Source organism: Nilaparvata lugens, chromosome 1 (assembly GCF_014356525.2).
Source record: "Nilaparvata lugens isolate BPH chromosome 1, ASM1435652v1, whole genome shotgun sequence".
Taxonomy (NCBI): Eukaryota; Metazoa; Arthropoda; class Insecta; order Hemiptera; family Delphacidae; genus Nilaparvata; species Nilaparvata lugens.
The window spans coordinates 72688440-72712813 of record NC_052504.1 but is presented as its reverse complement, the minus strand read 5'-3'; the positions used below and the strand labels follow the sequence as shown (position 1 = coordinate 72712813).

At 33.3% G+C, this 24374-nt stretch overlaps 1 protein-coding gene across 5 annotated transcripts in view; it reads left to right on the top strand.

Moving 5' to 3' along the window:
- LOC111048384 (cGMP-dependent protein kinase, isozyme 2 forms cD4/T1/T3A/T3B) overlaps positions 1–24374 on the top strand; it is a 205891-nt gene that overhangs the window by 106209 nt on the left and 75308 nt on the right. For all 5 annotated transcript variants that reach the window (XM_039442433.1, XM_039442430.1, XM_039442426.1 and 2 more), the window contains one exon: positions 14735–14901. In XM_039442433.1, coding sequence (XP_039298367.1) covers positions 14735–14901 — 167 coding nt within the window. The remainder of the gene's footprint in view (positions 1–14734; positions 14902–24374) is intronic.

Sequence of the window (24374 nt, the reverse complement as noted above, 5' to 3'; positions counted from 1 at the left end):
AGTTTTTGAACTGTGACTGAGAAGTGAAAATTCATTGTAAGTACGGTATTTCTGACAAAATATCGGCTAATAGAGGAACATAACAAGATGAATTTATTCAATTATTTTTTGTGAGTTGAACTTCAATGACTTGAAGAACCGTTGCACAATAATCTCCAATCTGCATGCGCCATTAAATTTAAGCTCTCATAAACTTCAATGTTTAAAGCCTATTGATTTATGGAAGTTGAAGCGACTTTATGGTTGTCAAGGAGATTATTTATTCTTTACTTGATGGAAATCCACATATTTATTCTTCTTCTTCCGACTTCCACGGTATAGGCATGATTGCCTGTTAAAATAACTTTATAATCGTGTCTAGTTTTGAGATCACCTTTTCTTTGGTCTTCCAACGTCTCTCTTACCTAATTATAGATGATTTTATTACCCATATTTCTCTGAACTTCAGTAAAAGGATCTATTCCAAGGCTCTAAAGATCATTATTGTTGGTTCATTTTTGGATTGAGTTTATCATCCAAGGGATTCCCTCTCCTAGTCAATGTTTGGCATTATCACATAGTACAGTAAATTGCAATGCAATGAATGTTTTCGCATAGCTATATATATTCTCTCTGGCACTTTATGTATTCATGCAATCTAATGGCGATCAAGTGTTCTCCACTTATACCAGTGCTTCATTTCCACGTCTTGTGCCTTATTTGTTACATGTTAGTGTGAATAGAAGAGTCATTATACTCAATTGAGGTACATCAAATTGCAAACTTTGTAATTGTTGAATTTTGTGGAGGGAATGAATTTGAATTAAATTTTTTATTAAATATAAAGAAAAATAAAAGAGATAAATTCATTATTATTTAAAATTTTCAAGTTACTCTTTAAAAACATTGTTTAGTCAAAACGATACCTTTGATTTATCGTTCAACTGGCTATAGCCAGAGAGAAGTCAGTACTTACCTTAGTACTATCTTCCCTTATCTCTGCTATAGCACATGATTTGTAGCTGTGCCATTGCATTACGTGCTCAAACCTTGTGAGTGAACGCCTGTAAGTGAATGCCAAATTAACGGCTCTTGCTACCGCACATCTGAACTCAGCCCATTCAATCTCTAAAATTATGTGCGCTTTGCTAGCAAACACGCATTGAATTGTCTCAAGATACAGATCTAGAAGAGGCCGATTAAGCTACACAACTTGTTGCAATCTTAAACTGTGGTCGATTTAACTCTGCAACATATTGCTATGTTGTGGCCCCAAGCTAGTTATCATCCTACACGGTTGGGAGATTATATTTGCAATAATGTCGACATCCGCACCTGAATGTTCAGATTAGTTTCAATCTTATTGAATGGAGGTTGGATGGAACTAATTCCAATTAGAAAATAGAATGTTCCACTTTATTTTAATAGAAAAGCAAAACAATATTTATAATCGTTGTCCCACTGACTTCACTCCATATTTGCTGGTGAAACTTAATTGGCTTTGTAGGGTACCTTTATCAACCAACGCTTTTTTCTCTATGATAATACGGTTCCATTAAATTTGATGCCATCTCTATTCGCTTCTATCGTCATTTGCATTGAAAATTCATGTAGTGTAGTACTCAACTGTTGTGTTAGTGATTGGTAAACACTGTTCTCAATCCGTTTAATGTGTTTGCGCTAGTTCTTTTAGGGATATGTTTCCAGTCATTAGGGTTGTGTATGATGTCAGAAAAAAGTTTATGGATGTTGATTGATAGCCAGATAGTACTGTCAGTAGTTATTAGTTCCCATTAGATGTCAGTTCCAATGATGACAATTTACAGTATACCAACGTATCTCCCACAATCAGATCAGTCCAAACCATTCATCATATTTCATTGCTTTATTGAAACATTATTGAAATGAGTTCAAGTTCTTACAAATTATAATTTATTCATATTTTTCTTCAAGTACTGGTTGTTGAGATGAAGTAACACGTCTTGTAACTTGAATCAAGTATATATCAATGTGATAGTTTAGTGGAAATTGTTGTATATAATTAAAAATGTTGAATTTTGGAAACATACAGTTGATACTTCAGGAATGCTACAAGATACTACAATTTTAATTATAAGAAGATCTTGAAACTCTCTGTATGAACTACCTAGCATGAATTGCAGAGCATGTAGGCCTACATGAGCATGCCTCTTGGAAAGCTGTCCACTCAGGTTTCGGTAATGTTTTCTGATGTCATTTGTAGCTCCGCTATGCATAGTCATGAAATTTTACTCTTAAGACACTCCAGTGGCTTATGTCCTACACATCCTGGTTTGGGACGCAACAAGTCAGACTGACTCTGTTCTCTGTTGATTTGGCACTTGGCAGTCAAGTTGCCGGTTGGCATGAATTGCATATGACAGCGCCCTGTTAGCATCTCAATAGCAACTGTTTTGTTCAATTTAATCTATGCAAGGCACTAGCAATAATGAATATTCATAACTTATTCTTAACACTTGACAGATTACTCAATCCTCCTATTGTAGAAAAGCCACTCAACCTGGTTGACTCAACCAGTTCATTCTTGTTCGCTACTCCTAGCTGACAGACTACCTACGTCTACAATCTCAGAATTTTCACTGTATGACAGTAGGCTTCGTGTTTCTTCATAATATAATCATCAACTATCGACTTGTTCATTTTATTCACAAATCTCAATTCTTTTTGAAATGCTTATTTTATACTCGAGTAAACCTTGAGTATGTATGTTATTAATAAATTAATAGTAATTATTAACTTCTTTTTTTCATCCTACTTCCATTCTCTATTTATTATTATACTAGCTGGCCCGGCGAACTTCGTACCGCCAAATAGTTAATGCATCTCATGACAAACTTTAGCTAGATGCACACCTGAGGAGGCGCGATGCGGCATTTTGCATCCAGGTGCTTCTTGCGTTTAGCTCTATTTCATTTTCGTTTCCTTTTCATTTACGCTCATTGGTTTAGCTCATATTAAATTTAAATTAAAGTACGATGAACTTGAAAAATTAAATTTTAACAGAGTCAATTTGATTGCTTCTTTCACCAAATGAATAACTCAAATTAAGTTGATTCGTGGATCTGATGTCGGTCAGATCCTATTAGTTGATTAAGCGTGTTCTTCTATTAGAACGATAGATTTCATCAGTCTAGGATTTCATTGCATGTGATTATTACTTGTCTTTCTATATCTATAATATTCACTCGGAAGAACAGTTTCCTTTTTGCGGAAATAGCACGCTTGTGCCAGTCATTAAAATCTGGGGCACGTGACAGCCGATATAAAAGTTGACAAATCCAGGAATCAACCAAACCAACAAATCAGAGTGCGATTTATCAATTTGCCCATTCCTCAGTTGAAACAAACACCAAAGTTGAAAACCGGTCGCTAAGGAATGCTGGCTGTTGAACATTGGATTTTGATAAAAAAGCGCTCTTCTGCAGTATAAGATAGCGGAAAAGCCAAACAAGTCTGATGTTAATTAAGATTATCCTGTCAAAGTTAGGCGCCGAATTCCAGAATATGGTGACAAATGCCAACTTAAGTGAAAAGACATACATAGACCAGGGAGGTTGCAGTTGAAAGTTTTTCTATTGAACTGTGAATTGATCTGTTTGCATTACATCAAATTATTGTATTTTGGTTGAGTTTCAAATTGTCAAACATGTTTTTCATTTGTGTTGATATTTTTGTTCTAATACTAATATTTTGTTGTTGGACCTCATAGCTTTTTTCAGGTTTGTTATTGATCGTTGTTATAGTGGGATTTGAATGAGAAGCATTTATATTATCTATAAGGAAAGACGTCAGTTTGGAGTGAATCTCACTGTAATGATAATTATTCGAATTTGTATTGTAGGATTATCAACAAATCTTTAGATTTTCTCTTAAGTTTTATCTTAACTAGAACGGTTGGTATATTTCAGGAGTAAAAGGAAGTTCTGTGCTGTAATCGTGTATTGTGATCATTTCAGGATGACATGATAATCAGCTTTGTAAAAGTAGAGTGTTATCACCGATCCGTGAACGTAGAACAGGTTGAAATATGAGATGAGATGAAAGGATGGTTTAAAAGAGGCTTACCGCACTGCGCATGGTACCATTCCTGAGGTTGATAAATTCGCAACATTTGATACATTAAATAACAATGTAGGTCTACTAGTGAATAATAATACTTCCGTAATAGTAATAGTATAATTCGATTTAAATAATTGGTGAATAGTCTGGTATAGAAGCAAGGTATCCATCCGCCTAGTGCCAAGTTATATAATGATCCCCTGAATAGCCTTTCACTCTAGTATCCAAATTTACTGTTAGCAATAGCTAGAGTTTTCATTTGAGTTTCTTTATGAGTGTGACATGATAGTCGGGTTAAAACTATGCTAAAATAAAATAAGTTTGATTATTACTACAGTGCATTTCTAATGTAAATTATGAACTTGAAAACATTGCTCATAAATATTATTTTCAACCGTCGTTTGAAACGTTCATATTCCAAACTCCTACATGTTATATTATATTTCACCATTATTTTTGTCTTCAATGATCCAATTAATTTATTTGAAACGTTATGTAGATATAGAATTTTCTCTTAGGTCCTGAGATTTCACTGACTTTAAAACAGATTACTGTTGCTCTTTTCCCTTTTAAGAAATTCCTTCTCTCATCAATATTATTGTTATTACTCGTTAGAATTTTTTATTATTCATGAACCTTTAAATCTTTTCTAAATATGGTTGACTCTTTATTGTTTTTGAAGTTAACATTTTTATATTTTTGGAAAGTATGTGATTCTTTCACATATTTTTAGAATGTAGAGACATAAAGTGAAATATTATTTAAGAACAGAGGCAATCAATGTCAGCCTACAATATAAATATACAGCAAAGAAATCAATATTATTAGTGATAAACCATCATGGCAGAAGATAGACTTATGTTTGATAATAATGCATGTTTATGACATTTTACAACCGTGGACTAACTTGTTACACTGGTAAAATGCTGTAGTTGTAATAGCGAGACTCAGACTTACTTTATTAATACTAGCACCTACTTTCGTATACGGTCTGTCTCTGATTATTCAATATTTCAACAGAAATTTATGCGTGTATGGATGTAGGCTGACATGATTATGAGTCACCAGCAATTTTGGAGAGCTTCAGAGATAAAATATTCAATAAAACTGCTCCCCCTTTTCAAAAGCCTCTCTCCTTGTTATCTATGGAGAGCAATAATGGTGTTGTGTGGCTTCCATTTTTGAAAATGTCCATTAATCATGTATTACACTTTTTCAACGGCTATTAGATTCAGATTTGGGTAACGGTAAATGTGTTGTTTCAACCCACGCCCACATTAGATGTGGCTCACTAGTCAGCATCATAGTGGTTCGAGTCCATGTTTGCAATCTTAACTAGTGTGCCCGAAGAGATTGTGCTAACCTCTTTGGTTTTTTGCATGAGAATTATCTTCCAGTGAAAATTAAAATTTGAATTAATGCTCTGCTATGCCATATTTTGTTAATATTTGCTTTGGCACTATGGCTAAAATGTTATGTTTGCTTCTATGTGAATCTTTTCTTTGAAGTGATTGTACTCTTGATAAATGAAACATTTATTCCACTACATTTCTTATTTTCTTAATATTGATAACGAACATCTCACCGGATTCATACTCTATACTTATAATTTTTCTTTTTATTGGGGCTGTATTTTCGAAATAAATTCATTGAAGTTTTGAGAACCAATCAGAGAAGCCTTCTCAGAAAAATCTTCTCCGATTAGTTCGTGAATTTAATCATGTTCAAAATTTAACAGCCTTTTGTGCAACCAGGCCTTTACCTATAACAAACCTGTAACCAGCATCTGGACAATTCTACATAATATGTTGATTTTTTCTTCATCTGGTTGACGATTCTCCTTAGGTTCTGCTAAAAATTTCATTCTTTGAAGATATCTGATCTTCATAACATTTATACGTGTAATTCTATAATCCTATTATATTAAGCGAGCAATTTCTGTATATCCGTTTATATTTTTATATCTGTTTATCTGGTTATCCATGTTCAACGGATCTCGATAACGGCTCCAACGATTTTCACGAAATTTGGAACATAGTAGGTTAAAATTCGATTGAACTAGGTCTCATCCTTGGGAAAACTCGCTGAACGACTTTAAAAGGATAATTTTATTTATCCTTGGCTGAAACAGCTGAGACTTTCGTCGTCTGTGAATAGTAAAAAGTGAGCGAATTATTCGAAGAATTGTGTTCTGTTTATCAATAAAATATCGGGGGACCGAGCTTCGCTCTGGAGTGTAAAAGCATAGAAAATTTGTAACGAAAGATTGAATTTATAGTTTATTCATTTTTTCAGTCATACAATTATTTTCACAGTTATATGAGGAGGAACAACAGGCTTACGCCCAAAATTGTCCCTTTTCAAATTTACACTACAGTCCAAATCAAAATCCAAGTTAAGCTACTATCACTCATCAAAATAACAATTTATTCACACTTCAAAAAACAAACACATCATCAATATTACAAATAGATATACCATGAATTCGATAGTTACTATTTTAGACTTTCTGAAGTAAACGTTTTCTAAAAAAAGAGAAATAAACAAAAATATATTTTTCTCGCTGGATTATTATTCTTGTGGTATCAGCTGAGGAATAACCCACACATGCACTCGCTCACTCACGACCATTACGGTATTGACAGACGACAAAATTTCCAGCTGTTTTTCCATGGTTGTATTTATCCTTTCAATGACCTTCAGCGAGTTATCCCAGGGTTGAGACCAAGTGCAATCGAATTTTCATATCATAAACATACTTTTTTCAAAATTTCCTAAGAATCGTTAAAGCCGTTTTCGAGATCCGGTTACATACAGATATATAAACATATAAACAGAAATTGCTCGTTTAATATAATAGGATAAAAATAACGAGCGAAGCTTGGTGCGCCGATATTACGTGTAATTTATACTAGTAATTCTAGTATAAATTCCACGTATCTCATTTACACAATCTACTTTGTGAAAATACTTGAGGACTGACAATTTTGTGAATTGAAGAACTACAAGGCAACCTATGTCGGACTATGTGTAACCTTAACTGAATTTGAGAGAGAAATAGCACAAGGTTACCTTATTTTTCCTTTCCCTACCATTTCGATAATGTACTTATTGTATAAATGAATAAAGAGTAAAGAATTCTATATCTCGTTTGAATATAAAAAAATTATTTCAATTCATTAAAATGTAATAGCTATTAGTGTATTTGAAACAGAGTAATATCTGTTCAACTACATTTATTTTCCATATCCACCTTCTTCACACAAAAGAGTATCAACCAGAGCATTGAACATCCCACAACGTTTGGTCCCATTTCATTGTTTCAAATTTGAATAGCAAATGCAAATGGACTACTGAAACGGTATCATGTTTGCTTTTAATCAATTTAGATAGCATTATTTCTAATGTTTATTTGATTTTGATGAATGAGTCAAACGTCATTTTGATATCTTTCTATTAATGGTTAACTGTGAATAGACAGGCTCTTTCCTTTCATCCTTCATCCTTATTCATTGTTCCATATTTGTCCTCCAGAATTGTAATTTGACAGTCATTAATAATTTGCCATCATAATTACACCTTATCCAGCTTTGTCTAATGCTCAATTGTATCTTGATATTTTGCATCTGCCCACTTGCTTCTTGATCTTTGATATTCAAATTTGATTTTCTATTTATCATTTCACAATAGTTTTGACAGTGTGACTCACATAAGGGAACCACTTCATTTGTTGTTTGTGAATGAGATGGTATTCTTCTCAAGAAATGTTGCAGGCAAAATGTACTTCTGCTTGAAAGCTGTTGAAATTTCATCTTGAATCTCATTCCCATTCTCATCTTGAATCCCATTTCCATTCTCATTCTCTACATACTGAATATTATTTCCATAATTATCAATGTATCTTTTAAAATATAATTTTCGATTGAATGTTTCAATCTTAAAATTTAGTTTGGTAACTATCACCTCCTAGAATGGTATAATGTTTAGAAAAAGTTAAGCTTGATATTTCTAGAAATTCCAAAGATATTTAATGTTGACCAATATCATGTTATAATAAATTAAATTCATTTTGGAATCTAGTTCTACAATAAGATTGTAATGTAATCTTATTGCAATGAGGTGATGAGTCACTGACAGTATAATTTAAATCTATCTTGCCATATCAATGCAGTAAACAATTTTATAATTTTTCTTAGTTATTCTTAGTTTTCCACCGTAATACTTGTTTCATTTTAATTTATTGAAGTTGAAAAAAATATTTTGAGATAATAATTATATCATACTGTAATGGGGAATAATTGAAACATCATTCAACTAGAAAAACTAATTATGTTTTGTACTTTTGATTGGATTTTCTTTAGCAATTTCATTGTCACAAGTGATCCAACATAACAAATTAATCTAGTAAGCCTAATTACTACTACATAATACTAAATAATGTTATCCAATAATGGCAGTCTCGGGCGAAGTTGCAATAAAACAAATAGAAACTTTGAAAGAATGTGCAGAAAAAGTTGGCTTACAAATATCCTTCGAAAAAACAGTGTTCACAACCACAAACCTAGAAGTTACCAGACTACAAACTAAATATGGAACAATCAACAGGGTTCCAGGTTTTGAATATTTAGGAGAGGTTATTTCGGAGAGATTATCACAGCAGGATAGAATAAAGAAAGCTCGTAAAGGCCTAGGGCTGGTGCAATTAATTAGGTGCAAAATTAGACATTATAATACAGTAATAAAGCCATCAATGCTATATGCCAGTGAGACCCTAAATCTCAACAGGAAAGCTGATCTAGAAAATTTGAAAAAAGAAGAAAGGAAAAATAATTAGAAAAATTGTAGGTCCGAGATTAACTGAGAATGGTTATAGATTACAGAAAAATAGCACAGTTGAGCAACATTCAAATAGTGTAACAGACATGAGAAAAAGACGTCTAAAATTCTATGGTCATATCATGAGGCTCCCTGACCATAGAATCACAAAAAAAATAGTAAAATATGTAGCTTCGCTTGCCTATGGAGGAGAATGGATTAGGAATGTTAAGAAAGATCTAGTTTTGGCAGGAATTACTGATGATGAAATTAAAAATAGAAATAATTTCAAAACAAAAGTGAACAAATGGGAAATTATTCCAGAGATAAAAGCACCAAGAGTTGGCAGAAGATGGAGTGAAAGAAAGAAAAACTGCATTTTCTCAGAGAATGAAAAGCTGGTGGGCGAACAAGAAAACCGCCAAGTCTAATAAAAATCGATGATCATGATTTTACTCAGCGTCTTCCACTTCGGGAGCTCTACGACTAATAATAATAATAATAATAATAATACTAATGTTATCCAGCACTGTTTTGAATTTAGCAAAAATAGTGTAGTTCGCGTGTCAAGCAAAAACTGCCTTGAAGCTTGTTGTCAGGCTGAAAAGTGACGTGAAGTCATCTATCACACCTTTTCCTTCCGTTCTCCGCCCCTTTTCCTCAGTTTACAATAGACAACGACAATTTGACGCCCTTCTTAAATAGGTTAATGTCCTCAACGCCCATCTTTCCAATTACAAAACACCTCATTCGACCTCACATTTTTCACATCAGTAGCTTAGTCATTGTCCACTTCTCGACTCCACGATACACCTCGCAAAGATGCTGTCGCTTTGGATTTTACACCAAGTTCAAAACAATTATTCTGCAAATGAATTATTTTAGAATATCATCTTGAGCCGATATGTGAAATTTCATTCTATTGAGAAAATAAATCATTTATATATATTCGATATATTCGCAAGTAAATTGAGTAAACAAAAAAGCGGAATTCTTCCCTTACGTGTGCAGATCTCAGTGTTCTATGATAGTTTTATTTTCCTTTTTCTTCTTCTTCTTGTCTCATGAAAAATAATGAAGTTTGGTAACTATCACCTTCTAAAGTAAAATAATATTTTAAAAACTAACTTCTTGATTTTTTATGATTAATACTATGAGAAATTTGATAGAAATCTCATCAATATGTAATTTTTTTTCACAATAGGCTAATTGTAATTTTTACAATTTCATCTATGCTTCACCTATCTTCATCTATTGCTATGAAGCAATATTCATTATTTATTTTTTCTACTTCTTTCCTCCTTCTTCTCCTCTTCTTTCTTATATTATTTTCCACCTTTCTTTTGTCTTTTCTTCATTATCTGCTACTTTTCCCTCTATTCAATCTAACATCAGCTATTGGTGAAGCCACCCCACTTTCCTTGCTTTTCTTGCTTTACCTTATTCTTTCTTGTCTCACCTCACCTATTCTTCACTCATGCAAGGGATGTGTGGCAGAGAGAACCAGGAGTCTAACTCTGCCCTAATAAAGGCATATAATCAATCAATCAATACTTATTTTTGCTTCTTGCTAAAGGCTCTGCCTCCTTTTCTCCTGATTCACGCTTACAACCCCCCCCCCACTATTCATGATGGGGGGTTGATGATGATGATCGTTCTTATTTCAACTACTTTTCCTATTTTTTCTTCTTCTCCTTCTTCTTTTTGTTCTCCTTCTTTTACTTCACTTATGTATATCCAACTCATAATTTTTCTTTTTCAATTTCCGGTTATAAGCGACGTCAGTCCAGAGACCGAAATTGGCAATTCTTGAAAAACTATAAGAACTTAGTGAAGTGCGATACAATGATTGAACCGCACCGTTTAATACTGTTTACTTACAATGATGGCTATCGCACTATCAAAGACAGTATTCTGTTGTTGCTGCTAGTAGGGCATCGCGACTTGAAGGCGAGCATACTGTGAAAAACAGTAGGCCTAACTCGTGTAAGTTGAGCTCGTTAGTGCAGCCGGTGACCACAAGACCACAGGCCACAAGGGAACCCAAAGAATGATGAATAAAGAGTAAAGAAAGAGATAACAGACCGACTAAGAATAGTGGAGTAGAGAATGAGATAACAGACCGACCAAGGATAGTGGAGTAAAGAAAGAGATAACAAACCGTCCAAGAATAGTAAAGTATAGAAAAAGATAAGAAACCGATGATGAATGATGGAGTGAAGAAGGATTCGTGAAAGGAGCCTGTGTGTGGTCGCTGTGTCCTTATGGTGCAACAAAGCGGTTGGCTGGTGCATTTCGATCCTATCGCATCCAAGCAACGCGCATCTGTCACTGTGCATGTGTCAACAAGTGTTGCTGCTAGGATGCAACACTGGCAGAAGGTGCACAGTGACAGATCGCTGCATCTTTTATTACTGAAGTTATTTTTAACCTGGTTGAGGTGTGATAGATCTCAATTTTCGTTACTGTAATAAATTGTGAATCAATTGTTTCTATTATTCCAATTTGCATTTTTGTTATTTTTAATTACTAAACGACATGGTCTCAGTCATTTCTAAAATACATTGATGCGAGTTTGATTGAAACGAATGTTGAAAACTTTTTCAAAATGTTCAAAACATATTAACTTGAGCTATGTGCATTCCAAAATGCTTCCCAGGGCAATGCAACCAATGTTTTCTTCTATCAATCATTCTGCCAGTTTCACGCCTGAGAGTCAATTTCTAATGTAAAAGTTATGTATTTATTCATTCATTCAATGACACACGAATGCGTTTAAAAATGAATGGGGAAGGACCAACAGGCACAGTCCAAAACTTCCTTTCCCGAATTCCGATTCATACCCTAGTCAAAAAAGTTGGTCATGTTATTGCGTGCGAAACAGGATGAATTGGCGATAAACGTGATCAGGATGCTAGTTTGTTACCAATTATAGAGGAGTGAAATATATCCAACTAAATAACACTATTTCAATTATTTTGAGTCTCTCTCATGACCCTAGACAAATTGTTTCGAAAAGAAGCATGATTTGCAATCTGGGGAAGGGGGAACAATATGCACAAATGAGATCATGAGTTGGAACTTGGAAGTGATGCAATCATAGCATAATATATTAATTTACAACGTACTAAATTGAATTAGAATTTTCCAAGAACAAAAAATAGATATTTGATATTACGATCAGGTAGTTGATATTACGATCCTACTGATCATAACTGTTCATATCATTACTGATATTATTATGATATCACTGATTATATCTTGAGTTCTGAAAATGGACATTATTGCTGGTAAAATCTCGTCCATAGAACGATTATATAAGATTACATGGAGCATAGAGTTTGGCTATTCACCGGATTCTTCAGCCAATTGCCAGTTGTACGAACAATTGAACTCATTCTCACTTTCTAATCCTCAATTATGCTGCTATTGTTTTCATCTTGTGAGAAAGGCTTTCATACAACATAGAAATGAAATGTTGAAATCCAGAAATATAATCATGGATAGAATGAGTTAGTTTGAGGTTATTTGTTCTAATTTTTTAAAATAAATAGTTTATTCTTTTTTAATTTTTCTAGTTTTTAAAAATAAATTCAAATCTTGAAATAAATCCCCACAGACATGTTGAAACATTTTTTTTAAATAAGCTATCATTCAGCAAATAAACGAATTGTCTCAGTGAACGAATCAATTCAAGGATCACTCAAATGGAAGAAATGCATATCCATATTTCTTCCAATTCCGGAAAATTCTCCCCCCTCCCTAAAATTAATACCTAATCAAGACCACCATCCAATTGAATGTTTGTTTATAAATTTAGAGTAAATCCGAAAATTGAGGTCGCTGACGGCTGGATGATTCATAACGTAACAGCTGTGTAGAAAAAACTTGATTCTGCCGGAGGTGATGTTGGTGATTGTGAACAAATTTCACCCGGAATTTTAAGCGACAATCCATGTAGCCAACGAAAAAAATGAACTGAATAAGATTATGCCACACACAAACTGTTCACTGAATTTTGAATTGCGTAATACGGTTAACAGATGGCAGGGATGTAGAATTGAAGCTAGTGATTAGGAATATTTAGAGGATAGATATGATAGAATTGACAACCAGACACAGGATAAGAGGCAGTAGTTGGGAGTGCGCAGTTGCATATCGGTTGGCCTCTCGATGAATAAATTTAGATATCAAGGAGAAATCAGGAAAAGAAGTAGCGGGTTTTGTAAAGTGGCTGATGAGGGAACTGAAGAGCATATCATGGTTGAGAATAATATATATATTAGAAACTTGAACAGTATAAATTGTTAAATAAATAGGAAAAGTTGGCACCAGACACTGATAGGAGATAGAACTTCTAAATAAAAACTTCGTTGAATATAGTGAAAAGCTTTATCATTTACAATATTTGAATGATTCTGAATAGATACCACTGAGGTATTTCACATTGGTAATTTATCTTATTAGTAGTAATAATAGTAGTATAGTGAGATTAATTATAAAAACCATCAAAATACTGTATAAAATTCTACACATCCAAGATTCAGCCTTATCATGTTTTGGCTTCTCGTTCGCCATTTAACGCTGAAACTCAAGGCCTCCCATCTATTGATCTATTCGAGCGTAATAGGGATCTATTGATTTCATATAATTATTCAAAAGCCTTTTACCTTTCATAACACGATTCAGAAATGAAATTTTTAAATTACTATTTTATTTACTGTGAACACTTCAAATATCATGATCAATACTTGTTCTAAAACAATCACACTCTCAACAGAACATCTCCAAATCATGATAATAGATCAATTGTAATGGAGATGATTCAATTTTAAAACAAATCGTATATTATTGAATGCAACAGTGATGAACAGCTCCAGCTGAAATAAGAACGTGAAGAATTCCAAACAACAAATCGAAGTACTGTATAGTAAGTGACATGCCGAAGAAGTAAGCTGATGCTTTATTTTCTCTTCTTTCTTCTGTATTGCAAGTTGACAAGTTTCCATTTTGGGTTAACGGGCGAATTCCTGGCATTTTTCTCATGACTTCTTCACTCGATTAACAATTGCTGTCAGTGTGGCTGCTGCACTGTACTATAGACGACATTGGTATAGGCTTTAGCAGTCCCATAAGTGACAATTATTGTATTTTCATTCTAATTTCATTGTATCGGCAATTCATTGTCACTGTCAATTTGTTAGTTGTTGACAGTTTGAGTTATGTTAACAGTTGAGCTCCATGTTTTATCATTTGATCAATCTTTACATCTTGATCAAGATGCCTTTTGTCATAAACAAAATACAGAAATGCCAGGATATACATAAGTTGTCTGAGTAAAAAATATCTTAGAATGAACAATCAAATCCGAGTTCACATCTATGAAATTGATGAAAAGATGATGCTGAGAAATCATGGAATTTTATTTCATAATCAAAAGTCACTCTGCAACTGACTTGAGTTCCGTCCACGACTTATCAGTGGGTTGTCACCCCCCGGTAGGGAATTGCTGTAATACTTTATTTTGTGAGATATAATTCTGTTTTTTTCTCCCCGGATCAGCATACTACAGTACTAATATAGTACTGCTTCAAAAAATATTCTAATTAATTTAATGTGGCCTCATCTTATTGATGAAATCAATATTACAATATTTTAGCCAGTTGAGGATGAAGCAGTGCAGATTATCTGGTTATGTCATGAAACCATTGAACAACAAATGGTGAAATGGGTTCAACATTCTTAGTACCGTTTTTCTTCTAAATTTATTCTTTGTACATTATTTGATTACGCTTTTTAAAATCAATTATGTTTGATAACAATTATGTTATGTTTTCCACAGATCGCGGGATTTAATAAAGGCGGCGATTCTGGACAATGACTTCATGAAGAACCTGGAGCTGACTCAGATCAGAGAGATCGTTGACTGCATGTACCCGGTCGAGTATGCAGCCGGCAGTCTCATCATCAAGGAGGGCGATGTCGGTAGCATCGTCTATGTCATGGAAGGTCAGTACAATTCACATTCATCTAATATTTTCATCATATTTCTGAAGAATGAAAATCGTATCTTGAACTCTTTTATTCATCAAATATATCATAGCATATCAATGAAGATAACATTATACATACATTATAGTTCAGTGACAGTTGTAGTGTGCAGTGTCAGTATTGTGTAACAGTGAGGGATTACTTTTCTGTAATAATTCTTCATGTCGCGATCATGAACTACAACTACCAACTTTAAACTGTAGTCCAGGCAATGAATACTCAAAAAAGGGTATAGAGGGAGAATTTTGGAAGACAATTTTTGATCTCGCAGTTCTGTTTGGGGTAATGGGGAGGTAAACATATCAAAAGTCCCCACCCCTACCCCCTGTGCTAAGGGGGTGGGGGTGGTTCAAAGGTACCATTTTTTGGTTTCTCGCATATAACTCGAAAATTATGCATTCTACAGACATGACTATTCTATAAGAAATTAAAGCTTACATAATTTTCTACAATACTGATTTCACAACTTTTTCTATATCTCTTTTACTTTTCGAGATATCCGTTCTAAAAGATGTGACATTTTTGAAAAAACATATTTTCCTTCAATTTTTTGCTATTTTTGCTCTTCTAACTTTTTGAATATCGATGGGCCATCGCTTTTGATTGACCAATGACCATTCTATTGAGGTTAGGCTGAAAGGGTCACGTCCAATCTGTTCCACGTTAACCCATCACTATATCGACTGCAGACCTCATGTCGTTAATTCATCAATCATCAATGCTTTTTTTATTGGAATTATCTATTTTTAATTAGAAGGTAGGTAGTCAATAGTTTGCAATTATTTTTCGAGAAAATGAAGATAAGTTACAACAGATTTTAGAGTATAGCAATGCTGTTTTGACTTATGCTGTTTATGTAGTGTTATAGCTGTTAATTTATTCGTGTTGCTTGTAGGCTATTACATCTTCATTCGAATTGGTTCATTCCTCTTGGGTTTGCTTTTCAATTTTTTTCAAGAATAATCTAAATATATAAAAATGAATGTCTGTTTGTGTGTTTGTTAGTTAGTTTGTTCTCTATAGACTTGAAAACTACTTGACAGAACGTGATGAAACTTTGGAAATATGTTGTGTGAATATTGGGGATGGTTTCTGTTCAGAAATTTTAATAGGAGGGCTAATAATAATTATTTATTAATCCATTTTGCAGACCTATGTTTCCGAAATTGTCAGCCGAGCGGCTACCGAAGAACATGATTCAAGATCATGTTGCGATAATATGATTTAGCATCTAAAGTTACCAGCTATAATAAACAGATAAATTGTGTACTGGTTAATACAGTAGTTTAGATTTGAAGTGTGGTTGATTGGTACCAGCTGTAGATAATGGCTCCTTAGAAGACCTATACAAATAATAAAATTATCTCTCCCCTATCATTGAGAAACTGGAAAATGTTATTCACCTAATGAAAGAGAGTTGTTCATATTGCATCACTAATTACTGAAGAATGACAAAATAATCTACAATTTTTTTGAATTAAGCTTAGCTTATATTCATTCTAAAATGAAAGATGGAAAGAATATGGAAATCTGTGTGATTCATCGTACATCGCATATTTCCTGGACCATCTATTGACAATCAACAACAAACTATGAACACATTGAATTCATCTTTGAAACACTGATTCAACCTATCTATTTTTTTAGACAATGATTTTTTTAAAACTATTATCACAGACAACTTCGCTTGTATCTGTATTATTATTTAACGAGCGTTAGCGAGTTCTAACTTTTGACTTACTGAAGGCCAAAGTCGTTGTCCGTCTGTTTGTATGTTATACAATAACTTTGGGAAGAATTTATCAATCAGCTTCAAATTTTGAACACGTATTCGTCGAACCTTTTTACAGGTCGAGTTCGTTGGACAACAAATTGACTCACTCCTTCGTCCTTTTTCAGGATATAAAAATAACATTTAAAGTGCATGAGAGCAAAATTTGTTGTGATTTGGTCAGCTGAAGAATTCATTGCATGCAATTACTACAGTTTTTCCATTCCTTTATTCATAACATCAGCTGAGGCTATTTGAAAATAATTTATCAACTTATTTTCACAGACAGTCTTCATGCGCTGACTCATGAATTCAGCTGGTTCATATACAAAATAATTATTTACAAATTTTACATCAACAAACTGATATAGGTTGAGATATCAATGTGCGGTTTTCGCCATTTTTTCTCTTGAAACTCTGTATCGAAGTCATGTATCACATGACCACCTTCTCATTTCAAAAAAATAATTTGGATTCATTGAAGGTCAAAGATGTCAAAGCGACAGAGTGATTTTTGAAGAGTAATTTTTCATTTCAAATAGGATCCCCAATGAAACCTACTGTCAAATTATTCTTGTAATAGAAATATTTAACTGTTTGCATGATTTTCATCAACTATGTATAATTAAAAGTTGCGGGTTTCAAAAATTACAACAGTTCTTGAGCGAGTTCTCCAACCCAGGGGGTCACTAGTAATATATAATTTATACATGATAAGAGTACCTGTCTGTGTGTGTCTCCTTGAACTCACTCAATAAGAAAGAATTCTGCTATTTGCGATGGACTGCTTTTAAAACTGCTGAACTAAGAAGCGCGTCGTAGTTCCAAGTTTCGCCACTAGATCGCAACAGGTGTCACATTCACTTTCGGACTGCTTTCACAACGCGCTCTCACATCAATCGGCACACTAATTTCCCTGCTATTCATTATTACTGTATAGGCTACTGTATCTATCAATCTAAGTAATTTCAACTTTTTAGATTCTCATCACTACTTCATCGTTACTATTTATCAATAATATATGAATAATAATATTATTATTAATATTAATATTTATCAATAATAATAATATATGAAAATAATATTATTATTATTATCAATAATAATTATGCTTTTTTCGGTTTCTTTTAGAAAGCCCATTGTATTCTTTATGATAATGTTTATCTTTATCCTTATAATAATCCTTACTAATCATTGTTTACTGAATTACACAGACTATAGAAAATCGATCAATTAATACATTTGCCTTTAGCCTATTCTAAATAGAACGCTTGAATCCATTCCTAAAATGGAACAGACCGGTGATTTCCTCAATAAATTGATTAATTAAAATCGAATATGACTTATCACACTTCAACACTCAAATAACTAATACTAGTAGTTCTGTGAACAGTAGACCTCACGCAGTATTCTCATCCACAAGTAACTGATTGAAATTGTATACCTTATGGAAATACAGCAATAGACTGGCTTATCCACGGTATATAGAAGCAGACGGTAGGTGTCACGCGCATGTTTGTGCTAAATTTCCGGTGTAGCTGACGTCATTTTATATCTAATCATCTGTTTTTACGAATAAGTTTCATAAATTGCCAATAGCTGGTGTTAAAAGCCTCGGTTGGTGGCGATGACGCAATCTAGCTGGCTGGCCACTGCGCACACATTTCATGACCACTACCGTTTTCATCTAAATACCGTGGGCTTATCCACACATCTTTGTAATCACTTGTCAGCTGATTTATGATGAATAATTCTATAGTCTGATTTTTACTCTTATATTGGCGTATGAATGAGGCTCCTTTTTCCTTTCATATTATCCTTGAAATGCAAAATTTCCAAAAACCTTGTACATACGTCGACGCGCAATTAAAAAAGAAACATACCTGTCAAATTTCATGAAAATCTATTACCGTGTTTCGCCGTAAATGCGCAACATATAAACATATAAACATTTAAACATTTAAACATTTAATCATTTAAACATTTATTTAAACATTTAAATATTCAAACATTTGAACATTAAGAGAAATGCCAAACCGTCGACTTGAATCTTAGACCTCACTTCGCTCGGTCAATGACCTGTCGTCATTATAAATTATTTCCATTATGTTAGTTATCTGGGATCTATGCTATCTTTTCAAACAATAGCTTTTAAATTATTGTACACTTCTTTCAATTTAACATAGTTTTATACTGTATTTCTTCTTCATTTATCCATATTTGCCGACATGATGTAACAGCTGAAACAGTACCTTGATTTTCTGATAGCTTTCCGATGGAAAAACGTTCTCACCAAGGGATCAAGCCACATGATAGTTTTTTGGTGGAGCCTGCAGGTCAGGAAGCTCTCTGATTGACTGATTATCAGCTGATTCCCGAACGTCAACTCAATCAGCCAATCGGAGAGCTTCCTGCTCTGCCGAGTCGGATTAAAAAACTCCTCATGTGTCTTAGCCCTTGAAATCTCATATCTTGTGAAACAATACAATTAGTAAAACTTGTTGAAACTTTTTATTAGTCGAATTTAAAAATTATACCTATCCTTTATAAACATCATACAGATAATAATATAACACAACTACCGGATTAAATCAACTTCCAATTTGTTCATCTCCCATTTTCCAGGAATAAGTTTATTAACATTTTCTCAGCAACACACTTGTTCCTTTCCAAACAACGTTGTCCACACCTAGTTTTTCAGTACAATACAGCTGTACAATTTTTCATTAGTTCTGTCCATATTTTCATCCATTCACATCTACCTTCATATCTGCCTTCAGTGCAAACGCCTGAACATTACTGTGAATTAATTTTGCTAGCAATGAGAAAAAATAGTGAATGAAAAGTGCAGTTAGTTGTCAGCGGTGACACGACGAAAATCTGTCCACTAATCTGAGTTCGGTTATTACGGGACTTGGCGCGTGATTACGTGATTTGCACTTGTACGAGGTGACGTGACATGATTCGTACTTGTACGTGATTTGTCAGCTTGTGCCTCACAAAACTGCGTCACGTAGCGTGTGCCGTGCAAACGGTACAATCTGCGCATGCTCAGTAGGTTTTGGAAACGTTTCTTTCCAAGGAAATCAGTGAAGATATTACTGGTATTGTTTGTGGAGAAGTAAAATATTCTTCTTGAAAATGTCCATTTAAACAATTCAAAATTTCATCCTCAGATCTATCTTATGCAATTGAATAATTCCAATGCTTTCGAACCTACAATTTAAAAGGAAAAAATCATATTATGTGCATATATACGTATTTTATAGTCATACATTTATTTACTGTAAAAACATTTTTTGAATGAAGGAATATTGTTATTTGATGTTTGATAAATCACATTTGATGTTGTGATTAAGGAATGTAATAATAATAATAATTTTATTGATTTATAATAATTGGAAACAATTTTGGTTTAACCAGAGATGTTCCGAAGTTGAGAAGTTCAGAGAGACACTCTCTCCATCTATCGCTTCACTTTCATCTCATACTCTCTTCAAGTTCGACTAAACTTGTATGAGTATTATAAAAATTGTTTGCATACGAGAATGAGGCTGCTATTGTTTAAACAAATATTGGACCTATTATATTAGTCCTTCCCATGTACCTGTAAAATGTACCTCATTGTTCTGTACCTCAGAAATTAAGATTCTAGGATCTCATTAATGGAATGTATCTTATCTTTTTTTTATCAAAAAATAAGGTACAATCTTATTTTTCAAGACGAGGATTCCATTCTGAAGTTAGCACTTAGTTTTTGAAACTTGTGTTAGGAATCAAATTGACACTTGATTCAGGATCGAAATTGATTGAATATCACATTTTTATTATACGACTCTATTATGCGCTATTCCATCTTACGCACAGTAGAAAGGCTATTAACATTTCAAACTATGAGTGCAAAGCGACCTAACCTATAGCAAGCTTCAGAGTAACTGTTACCTCTGTTGGCTCTTTTACTAGTATAGCAATATATTACTATAGTATACCGCTCGGAATTACCAAACTCACTTGGTTTTTCTTTCGGTCACCATAACTCGTTCGTTTTCATAACTCCTTTCATGCGTGTGAATAGCATAGGCTATGTGTGTGCGATAATTCTTTAATAAGTGCAGTTTGTGCAATTGAAAACTAGAGCGTGTACATTTATCACCTCTATTATCATGCTATCTGTTCCATTCAGTCATCACATTATTATTTGATACTTTATTCTCTAAAATTCCTGGTGGCTGTATTCAATTTGTTGGCAGTAAAGTTTTCAATTTTCAACAAGGGAGATATATTAAGGGTGATGGTACAGCTATTAATTTATGGTCCCAGCTGAAGTATGACAGTCGTGTGAAACAGGCCCACTGACGGCTGAAATTATATATTCAGGTGAGATGGAACCATCCCGCAAGGGACTCCCCACCAACAAAAGGCCATACAAATTTATACTAATAAAAAAATATAAAAATCTTGAAGCACCCTTTATTAAAAAAAAAAAAACTTTAAAATGGTTCTACAACTAGTTTCGGTGATCACACCATCGTCAGGCTATAAAATAAAATAAATTTTCAATAAATGTTTACTAATAGTTTTGTTAATTAATAGTATATTATGAACATTTATGCTTATTTTCATATGATTAAATTATTTCTGGTTAAAGAAATAATCATCGTTATTACCTGACGATGGTGTGATCACCGAAACTGGTTGTTGAACTATTTTAAAGTTTTTTAAAAAATAAAGGGTGCTTCAAGATTTTTTATTGTTTTATTAATTTGAAAAGTAGCCTATGCGAATGAAGTGTTTTTATGAAATTTATACTCTATAGCTATTGAAGCTGTTGGTTGTTATGCTTCGAATTTCTTCCAACTTTCTCTTTAAAATAACTTGAGAGTTTATTTTTCAATTATTATTCTTCAACAATACTATTCTTTATGATTCTATTATATATTATTCATCAATTGCAATTAAATGAAATAGTGGTCAGACTACAAGTCTGTATTAGAAATAATTTTGGATTCATGTATAATATCATTCAGGAAATACTTATTAGAGAAATTAAATATCGAACAATTCATATAACTTGACAGCGTACTGCAAAGGTGGACTTGAAGTAGGCCTATTCCGGACCATATCCATAACCAGACCCAAAGATAAAATTACATCCTATACTCTTTGAACTCGACTGCTGCTACAATGCAACTAGAACTGCTGTAATGTAATATTTAATTGAGAATTGGATCAGCAGTTACAGTGTATTCTTTGAATTAACCGTTCTTGTAAAACAATGAACCAAATTTATATTGAATTTTATGAATGAAAATTGATAAATTGACACTTTGCCAAAATTTACACACGTGCCACTTGATTAGTTATGATGTTTTCTACATAAACTATATATTTTATTCATAACTTACATAACTCATTGACTTGATAGGATAAAATACCAAATAATAGAATTTCAATCAAAAGAGCTTTCTTAGAATTTGTAATCAAATTCATTAAAACTATTCAATATTGAAATGATTCTGGGAGCATAATATTATTTGGCTAATATATTATTGGGGCTCTCTCAGACCTTATTACTATTTTCAGAGAGGTAAACTCTTATATTGAATGCTTTAGAAAAATACATAATGACTACATTCTTCAGAGATTTGTGCTTTTTTAGTATAATATTGATCATTATGAGGTTAAGAGTTCAGGGTAGTTTCCGAATAACCCTACGAATCCTATTATATTAAGCGAGCAATTTCTGTATATTTATATCTGGTTATTTATGTTCAACGGATCTCGAAAACGGCTCTAACGATTTTCACGAAACTTGGAACATAGTAGGTTTATAATATAAAAATTAGATTGCACTAGGTCTCCTCCTTCGGAAAACTTGCTGAACGACATCAAAAGGATAATTCATCCTTGGAAAACATATGATAATTTCGTCGTCTCTCGATAACAGAAGATGCGTGTGCCTGTGTGGGAGAGAGACAGAATTATTATTTCCAGCTGTGTAATCATAATCAATCAGCGAGAAATTTTATCTAGCTAGACAATTTAATCGACTTGATCAACATAATCTGATTTGTTGACATGACGTCCTGATAATCTTCCTAAACTATAGTATATCAAAATTTTCAAAGTTGATCATTATTTGACAGTTTTAAGTGTTATTTATTTTGTTATTCAATTTGGTTTGTAAATAATCTAAATTATAATTTTTTGGTTTTCAAATGTTTGAACAGAAAATTGAACCTAAATTCAAGTGTATGGAACATAACCCACTTTCTGGACTATTTATAGTGTATAAATCAAAATTCGGGGAGGAAACAGTTTTGGGCTGTGCCTGTTAGTCCTTCCTCAATCATCTTAAAGAATTGTGTTCGTTTATCAAAAGTCAATAAATAAATAACGAGCGAAGCTCGGTGCCCCGATATATAGTTATAAAACATCTTCAATATCAACTTTTATATTTAAATGACATCCAACTCAATATTGATGATACGTTTAAATTTTTTTATATTATTCTACAATCGGCAACAGTAACATTCTTAGACTAATCCCTTGTTCTGAATCTATCATATCAGTTATTTTAGTTGTTCAACTAAACGCTTCCAAAAGTATTGAACGTTATCAAACAAGAAATCGAATCAGTTACAAGAGTCGTGCAGATTAAGATTGATCTGTGGCCTTCATCAGTCAATGAACTTATGATTAAGATTCGAGAAATAATGCAAACTTAATATAATACTGTTTATATATATAGTAGCTTATATCCAAGCCATTGTATAGAAGTAGGTGTCTGAACTCGGAATTAAGGAATTAGTCCGTCCCCTCGAAAAATTCCCAATTGAGGCCAGGGATAAATCCATAAAAGAATTCCAAGAGCTATTGAACCGTATTATTAGAACTGCTTATAGGTTAGTTGGAAAAGTTTTAAACTCTTTTTGAGTGATATTACTGTAAAGTACTGTATTCGTTTTAGCTCCGGCTTGCTTATGCATTGTGCCCACTGCTGTCTTTATGAATGTGAACTGCTACGCCATTAGAAAGTGAATTCTTGGCTAGACAGAGAGCGCCGGTTGCGTGTCCGATTTGTGTAAGCGCGCCGCTCTTGATAATGATCATTTTAGCAGATATTTTTTCAATAATTGTCGATTCAACAGCTATCGTTTGTTTTTCGATTTTGTAGCTTTTTTCAGATTTCAGTTAGTTTTGAGACGTGGAGGGTCAATTGACAGTATATACAAATACGAATATATTATGCAAAAAGCATTGAGCAGTGTAATATGATGGATTAATGATTATATGATGATTAAAGTTCTGATCAATACTCATTCACATTTACATCGTGGCTGGTCTATTAATGAGTAATGAAATTGTTTATGAATGAATCTATAGATAATTAATTATATTGCAGTTCAAGATTACAAATGCTGTATATTTTCTCAGTAACTTACAATCATACAAAAGCTACATAACATAGTAATCTACAGTAACAAAGCTATATAACATGTGAACGTTGATGGTTACATTGTAGTATAGTATGGCTTCTCTGGAGGAAGTCTTGATGGTGCAGCGATGAAAATGTGAGTTGGGAAAGTGCGACTGGGCTGAATGGACAAGGCGGACCCGCTTCCTTTCCATGAAAACTTGCATCCTTCTCAGTTTCGAT